The 21302-nt window shown below is 38.0% G+C and overlaps 1 protein-coding gene across 1 annotated transcript in view; it reads right to left on the reverse strand.

Moving 5' to 3' along the window:
• Window positions 1-357: 357 nt before the first annotated feature.
• LOC106060080 (uncharacterized) overlaps window positions 358-21302 on the reverse strand; it is a 37705-nt gene continuing 16760 nt past the window's right edge. The window contains exons 2-13 of the mRNA XM_056031021.1: window positions 16614-16753; window positions 15694-15796; window positions 15252-15374; window positions 15019-15144; window positions 13603-13878; window positions 12869-12999; window positions 10372-10537; window positions 10043-10143; window positions 3604-3775; window positions 2809-2907; window positions 2572-2674; window positions 358-1444 (exon numbers count right to left, since the gene is read on the reverse strand). Coding sequence (XP_055886996.1) covers window positions 1281-1444; window positions 2572-2674; window positions 2809-2907; window positions 3604-3775; window positions 10043-10143; window positions 10372-10537; window positions 12869-12999; window positions 13603-13878; window positions 15019-15144; window positions 15252-15374; window positions 15694-15796; window positions 16614-16753 — 1704 coding nt within the window. The 3' untranslated portion in view covers window positions 358-1280. The remainder of the gene's footprint in view (window positions 1445-2571; window positions 2675-2808; window positions 2908-3603; window positions 3776-10042; window positions 10144-10371; window positions 10538-12868; window positions 13000-13602; window positions 13879-15018; window positions 15145-15251; window positions 15375-15693; window positions 15797-16613; window positions 16754-21302) is intronic.

The following is a 21302-nucleotide window of genomic DNA, read 5'->3' on the forward strand; positions in this document are numbered from 1 at the left end:
CCATAGAAATGAGATGTATTTCTGACCTAAACTATGGTAGGAACAATGTCACCCACACATTAGTTCCCGATTCCTCCTACACACAGCTTCCAAAGGAAGGACAAGTGCCGATACACTTTTGGATCAGCGGCATCGCAGGATCTGAATAGTTGCTTAAGATACTTAAGGGTCGCCGACTCCTGATTTTCCCTCAGAATTGTAGCCTGCCAAGGCTAATGAACCCCCTCCGGCCCGAGCTAACTGGTTTAGACGCCAGTTACTCACACTATGTACATTGACTAATACTGAATGACTGCAGATATGAACTGAAAACTGACAAATACTAATGAACACAGACTTATGTAAATGATACAGTTTAATACTGAATGTACATATACGTATTCTGAATGATACAAAGTGAACAAATACCACAAATACTGAAGACAAATTAAAGACATAATTGATTAATTAATTACAAAATCACATTAGTTGACTTCTATTGAAAAATAGTTTTTAAAATATATTTTTTACAAGTTAAATACAAATAAGATAGCTAAATACTTAATTTTTTAAATACTTTGTTATTTAAATTCTTTATTTTTTTAAAGACCCGTCTAAAGATAACCTTTATAAAATAAAAAAAAAGTTCAGATAGAAGATTAAGAATTGGATATTTTCAAGTCTTGAACAAGTTTTTAACATGTTTTCATACATAAAGATTATTGCGTCCTGTGGGACGGCAGGCAGCGAGCTGGACTTGAATTCAGGACCTTCATAACGACAGCCCGAATCACATGCCACACGTTCAAAAAAATACGTAAGCCTTTAACTTCTGTGAACGAAATCCGGGTATTTTTTTTGCAATCTTTACTGACATAATTTAGTCTAAACAGTCAAGTTTACATTTTTAAACTTGCTGTGTGAAATTTGGCTGAAAGGAATAAACCTTTTTTTGTTTCCCAATCCAATGGTCTGGAGTTTGAAACCCAAGCTGAGTGTTTGTTGAGTAGCACAGACACCTTCTCCCAGATTGTGTTCTCCTCACAGTTCATTGTTACAAGTAACATAACAATACATAGAATAAACCCTGATGTATATGAACAGTATTAAACATGTCATTCGACTAAATTTGTAAGAAATATCTAGTCAGAAGAAATATTCTCTTCATATTGAAAATGAGGAAAATAAAAAGCAATACATTATGACATCGATATTAGTACGAGAAATACTTTTCAAACATTCAATACCAGAGGCTGGTAAACTTTTGATCTTTGAATAGATCTCGATACTGTCCTTTTGTCTTAGTTTTGTTTGCCCAGTAGTGTTAGGAACTGATGTATATCCACTTGTCCTTTCTTGGTTGCTTGTTTTAGCGCTAAGTGGATCAAGTTGTCCGGTATGTCCAGCTCAAAGGTATCGTTGTACAATTTCCCCCATTCAGACATATTACTGTATGGAAGTTTTCCTGGACAAAAATATATTCAGTTTCAAAGTATTAGTAGCTGAATCAAATGCATTATTCAAAGTTGGCAACTGGGTGGACTCTTGCGGACGTTTAAAGACTAATGGGAAAAAATGAACATGTCACTCCAGAGGGTTGACGCGAGGCCAGTCGTTCTAGTAAGCCTCAACACTGACTTGCAACGTCGCAACCTGTGGGCAGTGGACACCAGTAGCTTGTTGCCGTGTCACAGGTCTCTACGACGTGGAAACGAACTATTGGTCTCCACTGTCCACAGGTTGCGAGGTTACAGGTCAGTGTTGAGGACTTCTATGATGATTGTTCTCGCTTGACACACAGCCCGTGAATACGTGATGGAGTTGAAAGAAAGGGGCCCCTAGCTCTGCCCAAACGTTTTCACGGTGAGTCTCCTTTCTGGGCAGACATTCTACTCAGATACTGAGGATTAGCATAGAGAAGAGATTTTATGGCATTCTGTCTAACCATCGTTCGGAGAGTGGGGGGCTGTGAAATGTCCATAGGAGGTCAAATCCGCGAAGCCTTTCGACAGAGGGAATGGTGTCAAATTCTTTAGACAGAGGGAATGGTGTCAAAGCCTTTTGACGGAATGGTGTCAAAACCTTTCGACAGAGGGAATGGTGTCAAATTCTTTAGACAGAGGGAATGGTGTCAAAGCCTTTTGACGGAATGGTGTCAAAACCTTTAGACAGAGGGAATGGTGTCAAAGCCTTTTGACGGAATGGTGTCAAAACCTTTCGACAGAGGGAATTTTGTCAAAGCCTTTAGACAGAAAGAATGGTGTCAAAACCGTTTACTTATTATTAGCAACTGGGTGAAATCGTTTCCGTGGATCAAGGGTTCAAGGCCTTAGTGGGATGTCTCCTCGGGTTAATGTTAAGAAATGTCATCATTGCTAATTAATCTACGTAAATTGCTACGTAAAAGGCAAAAAAAAAAAAAAAGGGAGGAATGGAGAAAGACGGTCGAAAAGTCTTGCCTGGTGCCCCAACGGTCCAACAGACTAAGGGATAGGTAAAGGTAAAGGTAAAATTGCTTTTAAAAAAGTGTTTAATTCATTTAAAATAGATTGAGTTCGTTAACACCACTAAACCAAGGGAAAAACAAATTACCTTCAAATTTTTCATCATGTTTGTAAATTGCGTCAGCAAACTTCTGAAAGTTTTTGAACCAAGATAACTCTTCTTTTCTTGGCGACAGTTTCAACTTGGAACGCTGAAATAACAGAATGGAATATCTTGGGCATCAAACCACGTGATATATACTGGGCTAGGGAGATAAAAAAAAAAAAAAAGCATTGGACTACTGCTGCAGTCTCGTTTCAGATGAATAAATAATGTCGTGCATACCTCGTAGCTTCTCTCAAAGTCTGTTAGAACTTGATCCATTCTTGAAAGAATTTCTCTATTAGGGTCTGGGACATTTTCTTTTTGTGGCGATATAGGGGGCTAAAAGACATGATTGAAGCAAATAGTTGGCAAGTTTTAAAACTAATTGATCAGATATTAATATGCTTTGTATCAACAAAATAAATTATAAGAAACTTTGTTACACATGAATGAGAGTTACCCTACAAGCCTCATGAATGAGAGTTACCCATAAAGCCTCCAGTTTAAAAAGATTTTTTATTGAATAGTAATCATATTTTTGTTGTTGTTGCTTTTTTGTTTTGTTTTGTTTTCCTGCCAAGCCAAAGCTGGTAAATGTATTGGATTGGAATTTAGTTTGTTTATTTTTAATCGTAAATCTACAGTGATCTTCATTGAGTTAATGTTAGATTGCATTTTATTGTCAAGCTATTTTAATATCAACACAAATCTCAGACAATGGATGGCTGCATGGTCGTGCGGAATGCGCTCTGGACTGTCCATTCGGACTTGTCGATGGTCCCGGGTTTATACCCGCCCGCTGCCATTCTCGTTGTCCTGCGGGAGGTTTGGACTAGGAAGTAGATTATCTTCAACTCTAAGGAACATCCAAAACATGTAAAACATTTTACAAACATTTTACAATGTATGTTTATGTCTCTCTATTTCTTCCGTTTCTCTCTTTCTCTATCTGTTTCTCCCCCCTCTCTCTTTAGCCTGCCTCTCTCTAGCCTCTCTCTCTCCCTCTCTCTCTCACACACACACTTAAGTACTTACATCTCGGTTCCACATTGAGGTATCTGTATAACCAAATTTGTTGGTCTCTCTGGAACTACTGGAAGCCAGGGATCTCAATCTTTTAGTTTTGTCCCCAGATTGTAATTTAGGGGATGAAATAGAACCTGAGTCTGGTTGTATTCTTTGTAACAGTTTGATAAACGCCCACCAACTGAAATAGTCATGTGACTGCTTTATTTTTCTTTCGAAACTCACACATATATATATATTAATAGCTGCAAAATCATCACATTATTAAAGTTTATTCAACATAATGTACAATAAAGGAAACATCTACTGTTGACCACTAAATGAAAGCTATGCTAACTCAAGAAGTAAATTAAGAACTATATTAGTATTTCATTTTTGAAGTATTATGATTGGTCATGCAGCCTACCAACTATGATTCGCTCTTGTTTCTTTCCAACTTTTCTCATCTTAAGTCCCAAATCTTTTATTTTAAATTGTTCTATTTAGTATTAGATCATACTCTCTAGAAGCCCTCACGTAGTTTTCCTCTGTTTATTATCATACTCTCTAGAAGCCCTCACGTAGTTTTCCTCTGTTTATTATCATACTCTCTAGAAGCCCTCACGTAGTTTTCCTCTGTTTATTATCATACTCTCTAGAAGCCCTCACGTAGTTTTCCTCTGTTTATTATCATACTCTCTAGAAGCCCTCACGTAGTTTTCCTCTGTTTATTATCATACTCTCTAGAAGCCCTCACGTAGTTTTTCTCTGTTTATTATCATACTCTCTAGAAGCCCTCACGTAGTTTTCCTCTGTTTATTATCATACTCTCTAGAAGCCCTCACGTAGTTTTCCTCTGTTTATTATCATACTCTCTAGAAGCCCTCACGTAGTTTTCCTCTGTTTATTATCATACTCTCTAGAAGCCCTCACGTAGTTTTCCTCTGTTTATTATCATACTCTCTAGAAGCCCTCACGTAGTTTTTCTCTGTTTATTATCATACTCTCTAGAAGCCCTCACGTAGTTTTCCTCTGTTTATTATCATACTCTCTAGAAGCCCTCACGTAGTTTTCCTCTGTTTATTATCATACTCTCTAGAAGCCCTCACGTAGTTTTCCTCTGTTTATTATCATACTCTCTAGAAGCCCTCACGTAGTTTTTCTCTGTTTATTGTACTCTCTAGAAGCCCTCACGTAGTTTTCCTCTGTTTATTATCATACTCTCTAGAAGCCCTCACGTAGTTTTCCTCTGTTTATTATCATACTCTCTAGAAGCCCTTACGTAGTTTTCCTCTGTTTATTATCATACTCTCTAGAAGCCCTCACGTAGTTTTCCTCTGTTTATTATCATACTCTCTAGAAGCCCTCACGTAGTTTTTCTCTGTTTATTATACTCTCTAGAAGCCCTCACGTAGTTTTTCTCTGTTTATTATCATACTCTCTAGAAGCCCTCACGTAGTTTTCCTCTGTTTATTATCATACTCTCTAGAAGCCCTCACGTAGTTTTCCTCTGTTTATTATCATACTCTCTAGAAGCCCTCACGTAGTTTTCCTCTGTTTATTATCATACTCTCTAGAAGCCCTCATGTAGTTTTCCTCTGTTTATTATCATACTCTCTAGAAGCCCTCACGTAGTTTTCCTCTGTTTATTATCATACTCTCTAGAAGCCCTCACGTAGTTTTCCTCTGTTTATTATCATACTCTCTAGAAGCCCTCACGTAGTTTTCCTCTGTTTATTTTCATACTCTCTAGAAGCCCTCACGTAGTTTTCCTCTGTTTATTATCATACTCTCTAGAAGCCCTCACGTAGTTTTTCTCTGTTTATTATACTCTCTAGAAGCCCTCACGTAGTTTTTCTCTGTTTATTATCATACTCTCTAGAAGCCCTCACGTAGTTTTCCTCTGTTTATTATCATACTCTCTAGAAGCCCTCACGTAGTTTTTCTCTGTTTATTATACTCTCTAGAAGCCCTCACGTAGTTTTCCTCTGTTTATTATCATACTCTCTAGAAGCCCTCACGTAGTTTTTCTCTGTTTATTATCATACTCTCTAGAAGCCCTCACGTAGTTTTCCTCTGTTTATTATCATACTCTCTAGAAGCCCTCACGTAGTTTTCCTCTGTTTATTATCATACTCTCTAGAAGCCCTCACGTAGTTTTCCTCTGTTTATTATCATACTCTCTAGAAGCCCTCACGTAGTTTTCCTCTGTTTATTATCATACTCTCTAGAAGCCCTCACGTAGTTTTCCTCTGTTTATTATCATACTCTCTAGAAGCCCTAACGTAGTTTTTCTCTGTTTATTATACTCTCTAGAAGCCCTCACGTAGTTTTCCTCTGTTTATTATCATACTCTCTAGAAGCCCTCACGTAGTTTTTCTCTGTTTATTATACTCTCTAGAAGCCCTCACGTAGTTTTTCTCTGTTTATTATCATACTCTCTAGAAGCCCTCACGTAGTTTTCCTCTGTTTATTATCATACTCTCTAGAAGCCCTCACGTAGTTTTCCTCTGTTTATTATCATACTCTCTAGAAGCCCTCACGTAGTTTTTCTCTGTTTATTATACTCTCTAGAAGCCCTCACGTAGTTTTCCTCTGTTTATTATCATACTCTCTAGAAGCCCTCACGTAGTTTTCCTCTGTTTATTATCATACTCTCTAGAAGCCCTCACGTAGTTTTCCTCTGTTTATTATCATACTCTCTAGAAGCCCTCACGTAGTTTTCCTCTGTTTATTATCATACTCTCTAGAAGCCCTCACGTAGTTTTCCTCTGTTTATTATCATACTCTCTAGAAGCCCTCACGTAGTTTTCCTCTGTTTATTATCATACTCTCTAGAAGCCCTCACGTAGTTTTCCTCTGTTTATTATCATACTCTCTAGAAGCCCTCACGTAGTTTTCCTCTGTTTATTATCATACTCTCTAGAAGCCCTCACGTAGTTTTCCTCTGTTTATTATCATACTCTCTAGAAGCCCTCACGTAGTTTTCCTCTGTTTATTATCATACTCTCTAGAAGCCCTCACGTAGTTTTCCTCTGTTTATTATCATACTCTCTAGAAGCCCTCACGTAGTTTTCCTCTGTTTATTATCATACTCTCTAGAAGCCCTCACGTAGTTTTTCTCTGTTTATTATCATACTCTCTAGAAGCCCTCACGTAGTTTTCCTCTGTTTATTATCATACTCTCTAGAAGCCCTCACGTAGTTTTCCTCTGTTTATTATCATACTCTCTAGAAGCCCTCACGTAGTTTTCCTCTGTTTATTATCATACTCTCTAGAAGCCCTCACGTAGTTTTCCTGTTTATTATCATACTCTCTAGAAGCCCTCACGTAGTTTTTCTCTGTTTATTATCATACTCTCTAGAAGCCCTCACGTAGTTTTCCTCTGTTTATTATCATACTCTCTAGAAGCCCTCACGTAGTTTTCCTCTGTTTATTATCATACTCTCTAGAAGCCCTCACGTAGTTTTCCTCTGTTTATTATCATACTCTCTAGAAGCCCTCACGTAGTTTTCCTCTGTTTATTATCATACTCTCTAGAAGCCCTCACGTAGTTTTTCTCTGTTTATTGTACTCTCTAGAAGCCCTCACGTAGTTTTCCCCTGTTTATTATCATACTCTCTAGAAGCCCTCACGTAGTTTTCCTCTGTTTATTATCATACTCTCTAGAAGCCCTCACGTAGTTTTCCTCTGTTTATTATCATACTCTCTAGAAGCCCTCACGTAGTTTTCCTCTGTTTATTATCATACTCTCTAGAAGCCCTCACGTAGTTTTCCTCTGTTTATTATCATACTCTCTAGAAGCCCTCACGTAGTTTTCCTCTGTTTATTATCATACTCTCTAGAAGCCCTCACGTAGTTTTTCTCTGTTTATTGTACTCTCTAGAAGCCCTCACGTAGTTTTCCCCTGTTTATTATCATACTCTCTAGAAGCCCTCACGTAGTTTTCCTCTGTTTATTATCATACTCTCTAGAAGCCCTCACGTAGTTTTCCTCTGTTTATTATCATACTCTCTAGAAGCCCTCACGTAGTTTTTCTCTGTTTATTATACTCTCTAGAAGCCCTCACGTAGTTTTTCTCTGTTTATTATCATACTCTCTAGAAGCCCTCACGTAGTTTTCCTCTGTTTATTATCATACTCTCTAGAAGCCCTCACGTAGTTTTTCTCTGTTTATTATACTCTCTAGAAGCCCTCACGTAGTTTTCCTCTGTTTATTATCATACTCTCTAGAAGCCCTCACGTAGTTTTCCTCTGTTTATTATCATACTCTTTAGAAGCCCTCACGTAGTTTTCCTCTGTTTATTATCATACTCTCTAGAAGCCCTCACGTAGTTTTCCTCTGTTTATTATCATACTCTCTAGAAGCCCTCACGTAGTTTTCCTCTGTTTATTATCATACTCTCTAGAAGCCCTCACGTAGTTTTCCTCTGTTTATTATCATACTCTCTAGAAGCCCTCACGTAGTTTTTCTCTGTTTATTATACTCTCTAGAAGCCCTCACGTAGTTTTTCTCTGTTTATTATCATACTCTCTAGAAGCCCTCACGTAGTTTTCCTCTGTTTATTATCATACTCTCTAGAAGCCCTCACGTAGTTTTTCTCAGTTTATTATACTCTCTAGAAGCCCTCACGTAGTTTTCCTCTGTTTATTATCATACTCTCTAGAAGCCCTCACGTAGTTTTTCTCTGTTTATTATCATACTCTCTAGAAGCCCTCACGTAGTTTTCCTCTGTTTATTATCATACTCTCTAGAAGCCCTCACGTAGTTTTCCTCTGTTTATTATCATACTCTCTAGAAGCCCTCACGTAGTTTTCCTCTGTTTATTATCATACTCTCTAGAAGCCCTCACGTAGTTTTTCTCTGTTTATTATACTCTCTAGAAGCCCTCACGTAGTTTTCCTCTGTTTATTATCATACTCTCTAGAAGCCCTCACGTAGTTTTTCTCTGTTTATTGTACTCTCTAGAAGCCCTCACGTAGTTTTCCTCTGTTTATTATCATACTCTCTAGAAGCCCTCACGTAGTTTTCCTCTGTTTATTATCATACTCTCTAGAAGCCCTCACGTAGTTTTCCTCTGTTTATTATCATACTCTCTAGAAGCCCTCACGTAGTTTTCCTCTGTTTATTATCATACTCTCTAGAAGCCCTCACGTAGTTTTCCTCTGTTTATTATCATACTCTCTAGAAGCCCTCACGTAGTTTTCCTCTGTTTATTATCATACTCTCTAGAAGCCCTCACGTAGTTTTCCTCTGTTTATTATCATACTCTCTAGAAGCCCTCACGTAGTTTTCCTCTGTTTATTATCATACTCTCTAGAAGCCCTCACGTAGTTTTCCTCTGTTTATTATCATACTCTCTAGAAGCCCTCACGTAGTTTTCCTCTGTTTATTATCATACTCTCTAGAAGCCCTCACGTAGTTTTCCTCTGTTTATTATCATACTCTCTAGAAGCCCTCACGTAGTTTTCCTCTGTTTATTATCATACTCTCTAGAAGCCCTCACGTAGTTTTCCTCTGTTTATTATCATACTCTCTAGAAGCCCTCACGTAGTTTTCCTCTGTTTATTATCATACTCTCTAGAAGCCCTCACGTAGTTTTTCTCTGTTTATTATACTCTCTAGAAGCCCTCACGTAGTTTTTCTCTGTTTATTATCATACTCTCTAGAAGCCCTCACGTAGTTTTCCTCTGTTTATTATCATACTCTCTAGAAGCCCTCACGTAGTTTTTCTCTGTTTATTATCATACTCTCTAGAAGCCCTCACGTAGTTTTTCTCTGTTTATTATCATACTCTCTAGAAGCCCTCACGTAGTTTTCCTCTGTTTATAATCATACTCTCTAGAAGCCCTCACGTAGTTTTTCTCTGTTTATTATCATACTCTCTAGAAGCCCTCACGTAGTTTTCCTCTGTTTATTATCATACTCTCTAGAAGCCCTCACGTAGTTTTCCTCTGTTTATTATCATACTCTCTAGAAGCCCTCACGTAGTTTTCCTCTGTTTATTATCATACTCTCTAGAAGCCCTCACGTAGTTTTTCTCTGTTTATTATCATACTCTCTAGAAGCCCTCACGTAGTTTTCCTCTGTTTATTATCATACTCTCTAGAAGCCCTCACGTAGTTTTTCTCTGTTTATTATCATACTCTCTAGAAGCCCTCACGTAGTTTTCCTCTGTTTATTATCATACTCTCTAGAAGCCCTCACGTAGTTTTCCTCTGTTTATTATCATACTCTCTAGAAGCCCTCACGTAGTTTTCCTCTGTTTATTATCATACTCTCTAGAAGCCCTCACGTAGTTTTTCTCTGTTTATTATCATACTCTCTAGAAGCTCTTACGTAATTCTCCAATAAACGGAGAAAAAAATATGACAGGAAGGGGACAAAATGAACTAGGAGAAGAAACTTAATATTTATTTCAAAAAACGAATCTAGTTCAAATGAAAAGAAACAAATAATATGGACCCACTTATATAAGTCATAACGTCTGCTGTCTTCACACTTCTGTAACAAACTATTGACAAGAGATTCTTGAATGGGAATACGTTGTTGAAAGCAAATAGTCTTGATCTGAAATGTCATCAGGACAGTCAATTTAGAGACCAGAAGTGGACATCATAATGAAAAGTAAACAGATTAATAAGCAGAAATTATAATGAGAAAAAGCTCTCAAACATTACTAGTGTCAATGTCAGAGACTGCTAGGTCTCAATGAAATTGAATCTTTAAATATTTATATAAACTATACTTTTTTTTTTACTTTTTAGGAAAAATCAACTAGGGAAGTATACCCATTACCTGATTGGCTGTTAGTGCATTACTTCTGCTCCGATCAGCTGACTGTAAAGCTCCAATCAATTTCTGGTAGTCAATAATGAACTCGTTACTTGTTAATTGCTCTGCTACAGTTCTAAATAACTTTACTTCTCCGCCATCACCTATATATAACATATTTGCAGGGTTTCTGGAAGAGAATTGAAATTTTGTTGTAATGAAATAAATTATTCAAATGTGGCCGAGGAGTTAGTGAGTGCAAAGTTAAGTGATACAAGCTCAAACGGTGACAAGGATTTTTATTCAGATTTATGTGAAATCTAAACACATTCATCAACAGAAGAAACTTAAAAAGTTGGTGTGTTATCCCCCCCCCCCCTGCTAGTCTAAGATATTAAGAGTATGTGTCCTGGTTTGAATCCTGTAGTGCCATTTCATTTCTATGTTTAGAAACATATGAACGTTGCATTTGAGTTCTAGTTTCAATAGCAAGCAGATCGATGGGGAAACAGCTGGTGGAGAACATTCAGTCGAGAAAACGAAAACAAGTAGAGGGGGCCTTTGAACCACCTTATCCTTTGTTCATGCACCTCCCTCCAGCAAGATAGAGGCTGTGGAGATGTAAGGTCCTCCAGCAAGATAGAGGCTGTGGAGATGTAAGGTCCTCCAGCAAGATAGAGGCTGTGGAGATGTAAGGTCCTCCAGCAAGATAGAGGCTGTGGAGATGTAAGGTCCTCCAGCAAGATAGAGGCTGTGGAGATGTAAGGTCTCCCAGAAATGCATTCTACTGGCGTCTTCAGCCGCTTAGCACTGTAGAAAAGCGCAGGTGAAATAAAGTTAAATTGAGAAGGGTTGGGATGGGCTGAGACTTAAAGAGACACGTGTACTTTTGTAATGGGCTTGATCCTCGTTCGTTCATCCTCGTGTTCAACAGAACTCTTTGTAGCCTGATTCTGTCGCATTTGACGTATCGTGAGGTGATCTTTTTCCTTTGCAACCTCTTGTGTGGCTATAGAGTCCAATCCTTGATACACAGCTGCGGTCACAGGTTAGACATATGTAATCACCAGGCGCCGTTGCATTTTCACCCTTCTTTCTGCTGCTGTTGTGTACGGTATCTGCAATCCGATATTCTTCCTTTATGCTCTCTCTCCATGTTGAACTATTCAGTGCCACTTTTTCCCAGATGCTAGTGTCGATTTTGAAGAGCTTCATGTCGCGTTTACATACATCCGTATACCGTAAAACATAAAATTGGGCGACCAGCGGCTCTCCTGTCTTCTGCTAGATCGCCATACAGAATGTCCTGTGGAAGTCGACCTACTGGCATTCTACGAACGTGGCCAAGCCGACCTAGGCCTCTGCTGCTGATAACACAGCGAATGTCCTGAAACTCTGGAACCCTGCTCTTTGTAGCACTTCCTCATTGGTTATTTTATCTTCACACCTAAGATGCCAACAGAACAATGTTAGAACTTGGGAACTTTGAACTTTCTGTGACGTGAGAGACTCGAGTTCAACTTTAGGAAGAAATTTAAATCAAATCTATTCATCCAATGACCTTTCGAGTCGATCTCGTTGCAGAAACCTTTAGCAAAAAAACATTTGAAAAAATCAAATGAAGCCTCTCATACTTTCAGTTATTTGTTGAAAACAATGTTGGATAATTTGAGTTTTTCCATGATCTAAAATCAAATATGGGTTGAAACCTACGATGCAATTGTAATCTATTGGTTGAGTCTTTGCGTCCCCTCTCGGCCCTCCCCCACCCATGTCACGCCCAGGTGCACCCCCCTAGCGAGAGAAACAGACTGTATCTAAACGTTGCTCCTTCTCACAGCACTTGAACTATGGAATAAGTATTCTAAAAACATATCTCTAAACTTGTGTGAGACATCATATAGCATTACCTACACTAGGAACATTGGTAATATAAAACAAGAGAAACATTTGAAATACTTTAAAAAGACAATACCTCCATTATACAGCTTATACAGCCATTGTTTTTCTCTTAATCACTAATAAATGTTAGATTTGAAAAAATCAATGGTACATTTTTTACCATGCCTTATGCCCCCTTCCCCTCGAGAAAGACTCCTGGTTAAGCGAATGTTTAGATCTACTACACTTGATACTAGTCCAATGAAAGGCATCCAGATCTAGACTTAGAAGACGAGGCGCAAAATGTTCCTGAACATTCATTGATTCAACTCTTCAATGAGTACAGAAATACCCAAAGACGCCTAGTACGTTCAAGAGAAATATGTTCTCGTTCTCTAGAGAAATTTGCATTTAGTTCTTTTTTTACTTTGAACAAATTAAAACGGTCCAACTAGAGATTTCCCAGTGTGGCCATCGAGCTAGTAATTCTTTTTCAAACGATAGGCAACAACTTTCGAATTTATAGGACAATCTTTAGAGCCGTTTTCGAGATCTTTGTTCATCCAGGTTCCACCTCACCCCCATCCAGAGGATTCCACGGAGTCACGATAATTTTTTTTTAAAAAGGTGGGTGACCTACTCTCTAACATTCTTTTTTAGCGCTGCTCCAACAAATGAAAGAAACTTTTCGTAATTGACTTGAACTTGATTCCTGAGAGTATTTACAAACAGAGCAGCAACAATCTGCAGCAAGTCTGGAGGGAACCTGAGCTGTGAAGTAAACAAAAATGTCAATACTTTGACTCACAGGTTGACATACGAGTTTTAACTAGTTTCACTATATGATTATTTCCCTTTGTCAACAACTAATTTTAAAGCACGAAAAACGGCTATGACTGAAGCATAGGATTAAATTTGACAATTCTAAGCACAGGTGAAGAAAGACGTACATATATTGCTGAAACTAACTTCTAATTATTGTTATTAATGATTTTACTCAATGCAGGCCACCCCATATGTCTAAAACACTAAACACTGCCTGTGTGAAGTCACCTCATACCTTTGTGATGTCGTCTCTTTCCTGTGTTATGTCACCTCATACCTGTGTGATGTTCATTACCTCGTGCTGCGAGAATGATCTAATTTGACATTAGATTTTACCTTTCCTCAATTTTTCTATAGTTTCAGTATTCAGGGAAAATGAACAGAAGAAAATACTACTAGCGTCAATATTTGTTTTACTTCATGTTTGGGAGAATATGATGTCTAACTAGGGCTTCTTATTTCAAACGATAGACAGACAGACATTCAGATTGATGGGAGATATGATAGTCAAATTAAAATTTAACTAGTAAGTAGTATAATCCAACTTACAGACATCCTATAGAACACGCGAACTAAATCTTGATAATGACAATAACCTGTTAAATGTTTGTCTACTGTGTTCGAAATATTGATGTATATATCCCTAAGTAGTTCTGGATGAAAAGAGTCTAGTTCTGTTGCTAATATTTGAAGTAGTTTGGCTTCCTCTGAGGCACTTAACACTATAGGAACAGTAGGCAAGACAACTCCTCGTGGAATCTGTGACAATAATTTTTGACGAAATTCTGGTATGTCTAGTTCCCGTCTGTTTGTCACTGATGGCGTCTACAAATAAAACATGAGTGAAATAAAGCAACATAAATTAACTGCGTTTACAAGTTTGACATATTTCATCCTAAAGGTTGCTCACGATAATCTACTCTTTATTTACAGTTAGATTCTAAGTTAATTCTACAGTGCTAAAAAAAAGGGACCAAAATAATTATATAGTTTTAGAAACATCTGTTTGTTTTATCATATAAAGCAAAAAGCTTGTTATTTATGGATTAGCCTCCGTTTTATGACAATCTCCAATGATATTTAAATGTAAAGTTTAAATTGCCTGTTCAGTTATTACAAAGTCGTAAACATCTAATTTAAAAAAAAAACATGAAGTTTGATCAAAATGATCATTTAACAGGCCAAATAAAAAAAATTCTCAAAAACATTTCATCAACAGGAGAGAAAATTCAAAACCTTCTGCTGCTAGAAATGTTTGGATCTGATTTTGTTACGTTCATAGTCTGCAGCTTCTAACAGGTCATAGACTGCAGCTTCTAACAGGTCATAGACTGCAGCTTCTAACAGGTCATAGTCTGCAGCTTCTAACAGGTCATAGACTGCAGCTTCTAACAGGTCATAGACTGCAGCTTCTAACAGGTCATAGACTGCAGCTTCTAACAGGTCATAGACTGCAGCTTCTAACACGTCATAGACTGCAGCTTCTAAAAGCTTTACTTTATTACCACTTTATGGCTGCTTGGTGGTGCGGTATGCGCACTGGACTGTTGTTTGATCATCTAGATTACCCTGATTTCTACGGGAGGTTTGGACTAGGGTGTACATTGCCTTCACCTCTGATGGAACATCCGAAACATGTAAAACACAAAGACACAACCTACACACATACATACAAAGTTATACACACACATACATACAAAGTTATACACACATATATACAAAGCTATACACACATACATACAAAGCTATACACACATATACACACAAAGTTACACACACACATGCATTCAAAGTTATACACGCACATACATACAAAGCTACACCCAGAAGAGTCAAATGGAACTATTAAGTAATAGCTCCAAAATGTTGGGCGAGTGAAAACTTCAAACAAAAGTTTTCAACTGAAACATTCGCCTCCTTACGCTTGTAATCGTTACAGTAACGTAATACATATATAATACTTACATTGAATGACCCAGTGGATTCATTGGCTAATACACTTGAAGTTGACCCGGACATTCCTCGAGGTAAAAATTCACTCAGTCCGTTTTGGCTTTGGGTCCATGCCTCTGGCTCAAATACAGTGGACATCTGTGAAGGTATCATGTTCCTGTCATTTTGTTTAGTATTACCATAGGTAATGATACATTACTAACAAATTTAACTTTATTGTACAACAAACGAACGAGTCGACTTGCCTGTAGATTCTTAATTCTGTTGCCTTCCTTTGGAGCTAATCTGGGATATTTAGAAAATATGTCTTTAGAATCTGGTCTGTTGGTGATAGAATTATTATGCCATTTGTTATTGTGAAATGGGTCCTGGAAATAATTTTTAAAAAAGCATATAAATAATGTTGTTCTAAAATTACAAGGGGGGATAATGAATGAAAAAAAAGCTACCAAATATATTTCTATTAACTCCCTTGCCTATGGCTCGTAAACGGAACATATTTGTCAATGTTTATTATGCTAAACGCGATGAGGCATTTCTAGTAACCAGCACGATGCATAACATGGCTAATGCAGTACAAACAGAAGGAGGGGATTGCCATACAGACTCTGTGGCACATTCTTAATGAAAGTGGACTTTCTTCATAGATATCCCATGTCTATGATGTCATCAGTAAATGAGTGTTACCTTGTAAGGTTGATTGTACTTCCTGCTGAAATCTGTTAACGCTCTTGGGTCCAAATTGTTGGGTTTTTCTGAGATCAGTTGAACTTTTTCATGCTTGCCAATACTTGAAATGCACAAAATAAGTATTTATATATATATACAAGTCCATATGAACCTAACTTTATAACGCAATCAATGCTACACTCTACGTCACATGTAATCTACTCTAGAGCTATAAAAAGACTTTGAGATCTACATCTTTTCATTTGTTTCTCACTGTCAGGGAATGGATTTAGAAAACTGAGGGGATTAAGAAAGGGAAAGTTAATTTTTCATAATCCTAACCTAAATGAAAGGAGAGAAGTAATTAAGGGAGTATTGTCTAGTAAGTCTAGTACAACGCACCTTTAATGCACATTTGTACATGTGTGGGTATCATTTACCTTTTTTTTTTGGCTTCCTTTATTAGCTTACTTCACTAATTTGGTAGGTTAACCTTAAACTATCAACATACAATAGCCATGCAGTTTAGTTAACGTTAAACTATCAACATACAATAGCCAGTTTATCAGAGAGTGAACCTAGTTTCAAGGTGTGTCTAAAACCTTAAACCTACAGTAGCACGGTATCCTTCTTTAAAGGTCAGTCTTAAACTATAAACCTAGCCTACAATAGCAAGGTATTGAGTGAGCCTTCTTTAAAGACCTGTGTAAAACTATAAACCAACTATAGAAAATTAGCTATGTATCATAGAGTGAACATTCTTTGAAGGTCAGTCTTAGACCATAAACCTACAATAGCAAGGTATGTAGTGAACCTTCTTTAAAGATCAGTCCTAAACTATGACCCTACAATAAAAGGGTATTACAGAGTAAACCTAATTTCAAGGTCTGTCTTAAACTATACACCTACAGTAGCAGGGTATTACAGAGTAAACCTACTTTAACGGTCTGTCTAAGACGGTCACAAAATTGCTTCCTATTATCCGGGGTGAAAATGTTGGCGTGAAGTTTGTTCCATATGGGGCAGTGCTAGCTGTTAAAGTCGCCATTTTCAGATGGTCAAGTTCAGTGAATTCGCTCTGAACAGAAATCAATACAAGAATATTTCAATATCTATAAATAGAAGGTCATATATTAAGTAGACAGCCTTAAAATATCATAAAACGAATACAAGTGTACATATTGTTAGATTAATGATCTTTAGGGAGCATGGTTTCTTTGGGAAACATTGGGGGACTCGTGCACAACAAGATATGTCATTTATAATAACATTTCAAACACAATCCTTTCGAAATAGATAAGATTGAAAGCCTATGTCTAAACTTAGAGACAACTCCGCAATACAGAAACTCAAGTATCAAGTATACCAACATTACAACTTAGAAACGTATTGGAGGGGAAAAGGTGTGGGGGGGGGGGGGTACGTGAAATAGAAATCGGAAAAAATTATTTAAAAAGTAGGCATTAAACAAAAATTCAAAAGAAGTTTTTTTAGGTCCTGTTGTTGTTGAGGATTGACTTAAGTCGTACTGCTACTGACTACTGTACTGAGTCGTACTGCTACTGACTACTGTACTGAGATGTTGACTTTTAAGTCGTACTGCTACTGACTACTGTACTGAGATATTCACTTAAGTCGTACTGCTACTGACTACTGTACTGAGATATTGACTTAAGTCGTACTGCTACTGACTACTGTACTGAGATGTTGACTTACGTCGTACTGCTACTGACTACTGTACTGAGATATTGACTTAAGTCGTACTGCTACTGACTACTGTACTGAGATGTTGACTTAAGTCGTACTGCTACTGACTACTGTACTGAGATATTGACTTAAGTCGTACTGCTACTGACTACTGTACTGAGATGTTGACTTAAGTCGTACTGCTACTGACTACTGTACTGAGATGTTCACTTAAGTCGTACTGCTACTGACTACTGTACTGAGATATTGACTTAAGTCGTACTGCTACTGACTACTGTACTGAGATGTTGACTTAAGTCGTACTGCTACTGACTACTGTACTGAGATGTTCACTTACGTCGTACTGCTACTGACTACTGTACTGAGATATTGACTTAAGTCGTACTGCTACTGACTACTGTACTGAGATGTTGACTTAAGTCGTACTGCTACTGACTACTGTACTGAGATATTGACTTACGTCGTACTGCTACTGACTACTGTACTGAGATATTCACTTAAGTCGTACTGCTACTGACTACTGTACTGAGATATTGACTTACGTCGTACTGCTACTGACTACTGTACTGAGATATTGACTTAAGTCGTACTGCTACTGACTACTGTACTGAGATATTGACTTACGTCGTACTGCTACTGACTACTGTACTGAGATGTTGACTTAAGTCGTACTGCTACTGACTACTGTACTGAGATGTTGACTTAAGTCGTACTGCTACTGACTACTGTACTGAGATATTGACTTAAGTCGTACTGCTACTGACTACTGTACTGAGTCGTACTGCTACTGACTACTGTACTGAGATATTCACTTAAGTCGTACTGCTACTGACTACTGTACTGAGATATTCACTTAAGTCGTACTGCTACTGACTACTGTACTGAGTCGTACTGCTACTGACTACTGTACTGAGATGTTCACTTAAGTCGTACTGCTACTGACTACTGTACTGAGTCGTACTGCTACTGACTACTGTACTGAGATATTGACTTAAGTCGTACTGCTACTGACTACTGTACTGAGATATTCACTTAAGTCGTACTGCTACTGACTACTGTACTGAGATATTCACTTAAGTCGTACTGCTACTGACTACTGTACTGAGATGTTGACTTAAGTCGTACTGCTACTGACTACTGTACTGAGATATTGACTTTTAAGTCGTACTGCTACTGACTACTGTACTGAGATATTGACTTTTAAGTCGTACTGCTACTGACTACTGTACTGAGATGTTGACTTAAGTCGTACTGCTACTGACTACTGTACTGAGATATTGACTTTTAAGTCGTACTGCTACTGACTACTGTACTGAGATATTGACTTAAGTCGTACTGCTACTGACTACTGTACTGAGATATTGACTTAAGTCGTACTGCTACTGACTACTGTACTGAGATGTTGACTTAAGTCGTACTGCTACTGACTACTGTACTGAGATGTTCACTTAAGTCGTACTGCTACTGACTACTGTACTGAGATATTGACTTAAGTCGTACTGGTACTGACTACTGTACTGAGATGTTCACTTAAGTCGTACTGCTACTGACTACTGTACTGAGATATTGACTTAAGTCGTACTGCTACTGACTACTGTACTGAGATGTTGACTTAAGTCGTACTGCTACTGACTACTGTACTGAGATGTTGACTTAAGTCGTACTGCTACTGACTACTGTACTGAGATGTTCACTTAAGTCGTACTGCTACTGACTACTGTACTGAGATGTTGACTTAAGTCGTACTGCTACTGACTACTGTACTGAGATATTGACTTAAGTCGTACTGCTACTGACTACTGTACTGAGATATTGACTTAAGTCGTACTGCTACTGACTACTGTACTGAGATGTTGACTTAAGTCGTACTGCTACTGACTACTGTACTGAGATGTTGACTTAAGTCGTACTGCTACTGACTACTGTACTGAGATGTTGACTTAAGTCGTACTGCTACTGACTACTGTACTGAGATATTGACTTAAGTCGTACTGCTACTGACTACTGTACTGAGATATTCACTTAAGTCGTACTGCTACTGACTACTGTACTGAGATATTCACTTAAGTCGTACTGCTACTGACTACTGTACTGAGATATTCACTTAAGTCGTACTGCTACTGACTACTGTACTGAGATATTCACTTAAGTCGTACTGCTACTGACTACTGTACTGAGATGTTGACTTAAGTCGTACTGCTACTGACTACTGTACTGAGATATTGACTTAAGTCGTACTGCTACTGACTACTGTACTGAGATATTCACTTAAGTCGTACTGCTACTGACTACTGTACTGAGATGTTGACTTAAGTCGTACTGCTACTGACTACTGTACTGAGATATTCACTTAAGTCGTACTGCTACTGACTACTGTACTGAGATGTTGACTTAAGTCGTACTGCTACTGACTACTGTACTGAGATGTTGACTTAAGTCGTACTGCTACTGACTACTGTACTGAGATGTTGACTTAAGTCGTGCTGCTACTGACTACTGTACTGAGATATTCACTTAAGTCGTACTGCTACTGACTACTGTACTGAGATGTTGACTTAAGTCGTACTGCTACTGACTACTGTACTGAGATGTTGACTTAAGTCGTACTGCTACTGACTACTGTACTGAGATGTTGACTTAAGTCGTACTGCTACTGACTACTGTACTGAGATATTCACTTACGTCGTACTGCTACTGACTACTGTACTGAGATATTCACTTAAGTCGTACTGCTACTGACTACTGTACTGAGATGTTGACTTAAGTCGTACTGCTACTGACTACTGTACTGAGATGTTGACTTTAAGTCGTACTGCTACTGACTACTGTACTGAGATGTTGACTTAAGTCGTACTGCTACTGACTACTGTACTGAGATGTTGACTTAAGTCGTACTGCTACTGACTACTGTACTGAGATGTTGACTTAAGTCGTACTGCTACTGACTACTGTACTGAGATGTTGACTTAAGTCGTACTGCTACTGACTACTGTACTGAGATGTTGACTTAAGTCGTACTGCTACTGACTACTGTACTGAGATGTTGACTTAAGTCGTACTGCTACTGACTACTGTACTGAGATGTTGACTTAAGTCGTACTGCTACTGACTACTGTACTGAGATGTTCACTTAAGTCGTACTGCTACTGACTACTGTACTGAGATGTTGACTTAAGTCGTACTGCTACTGACTACTGTACTGAGATATTGACTTAAGTCGTACTGCTACTGACTACTGTACTGAGATGTTGACTTTAAGTCGTACTGCTACTGACTACTGTACTGAGATGTTGACTTAAGTCGTACTGCTACTGACTACTGTACTGAGATGTTGACTTAAGTCGTACTGCTACTGACTACTGTACTGAGATGTTGACTTTTAAGTCGTACTGCTACTGACTACTGTACTGAGATATTCACTTAAGTCGTACTGCTACTGACTACTGTACTGAGATGTTGACTTAAGTCGTACTGCTACTGACTACTGTACTGAGATATTCACTTAAGTCGTACTGCTACTGACTACTGTACTGAGATGTTGACTTTTAAGTCGTACTGCTACTGACTACTGTACTGAGATATTCACTTAAGTCGTACTGCTACTGACTACTGTACTGAGATGTTGACTTTAAGTCGTACTGCTACTGACTACTGTACTGAGATATTGACTTAAGTCGTACTGCTACTGACTACTGTACTGAGATATTGACTTAAGTCGTACTGCTACTGACTACTGTACTGAGTCGTACTGCTACTGACTACTGTACTGAGATATTGACTTAAGTCGTACTGCTACTGACTACTGTACTGAGATATTGACTTAAGTCGTACTGCTACTGACTACTGTACTGAGATATTGACTTTTAAGTCGTACTGCTACTGACTACTGTACTGAGATATTCACTTAAGTCGTACTGCTA

Source organism: Biomphalaria glabrata, chromosome 5 (genome assembly GCF_947242115.1).
Source record: "Biomphalaria glabrata chromosome 5, xgBioGlab47.1, whole genome shotgun sequence".
NCBI classification, from domain to species: domain Eukaryota; kingdom Metazoa; phylum Mollusca; class Gastropoda; family Planorbidae; genus Biomphalaria; species Biomphalaria glabrata.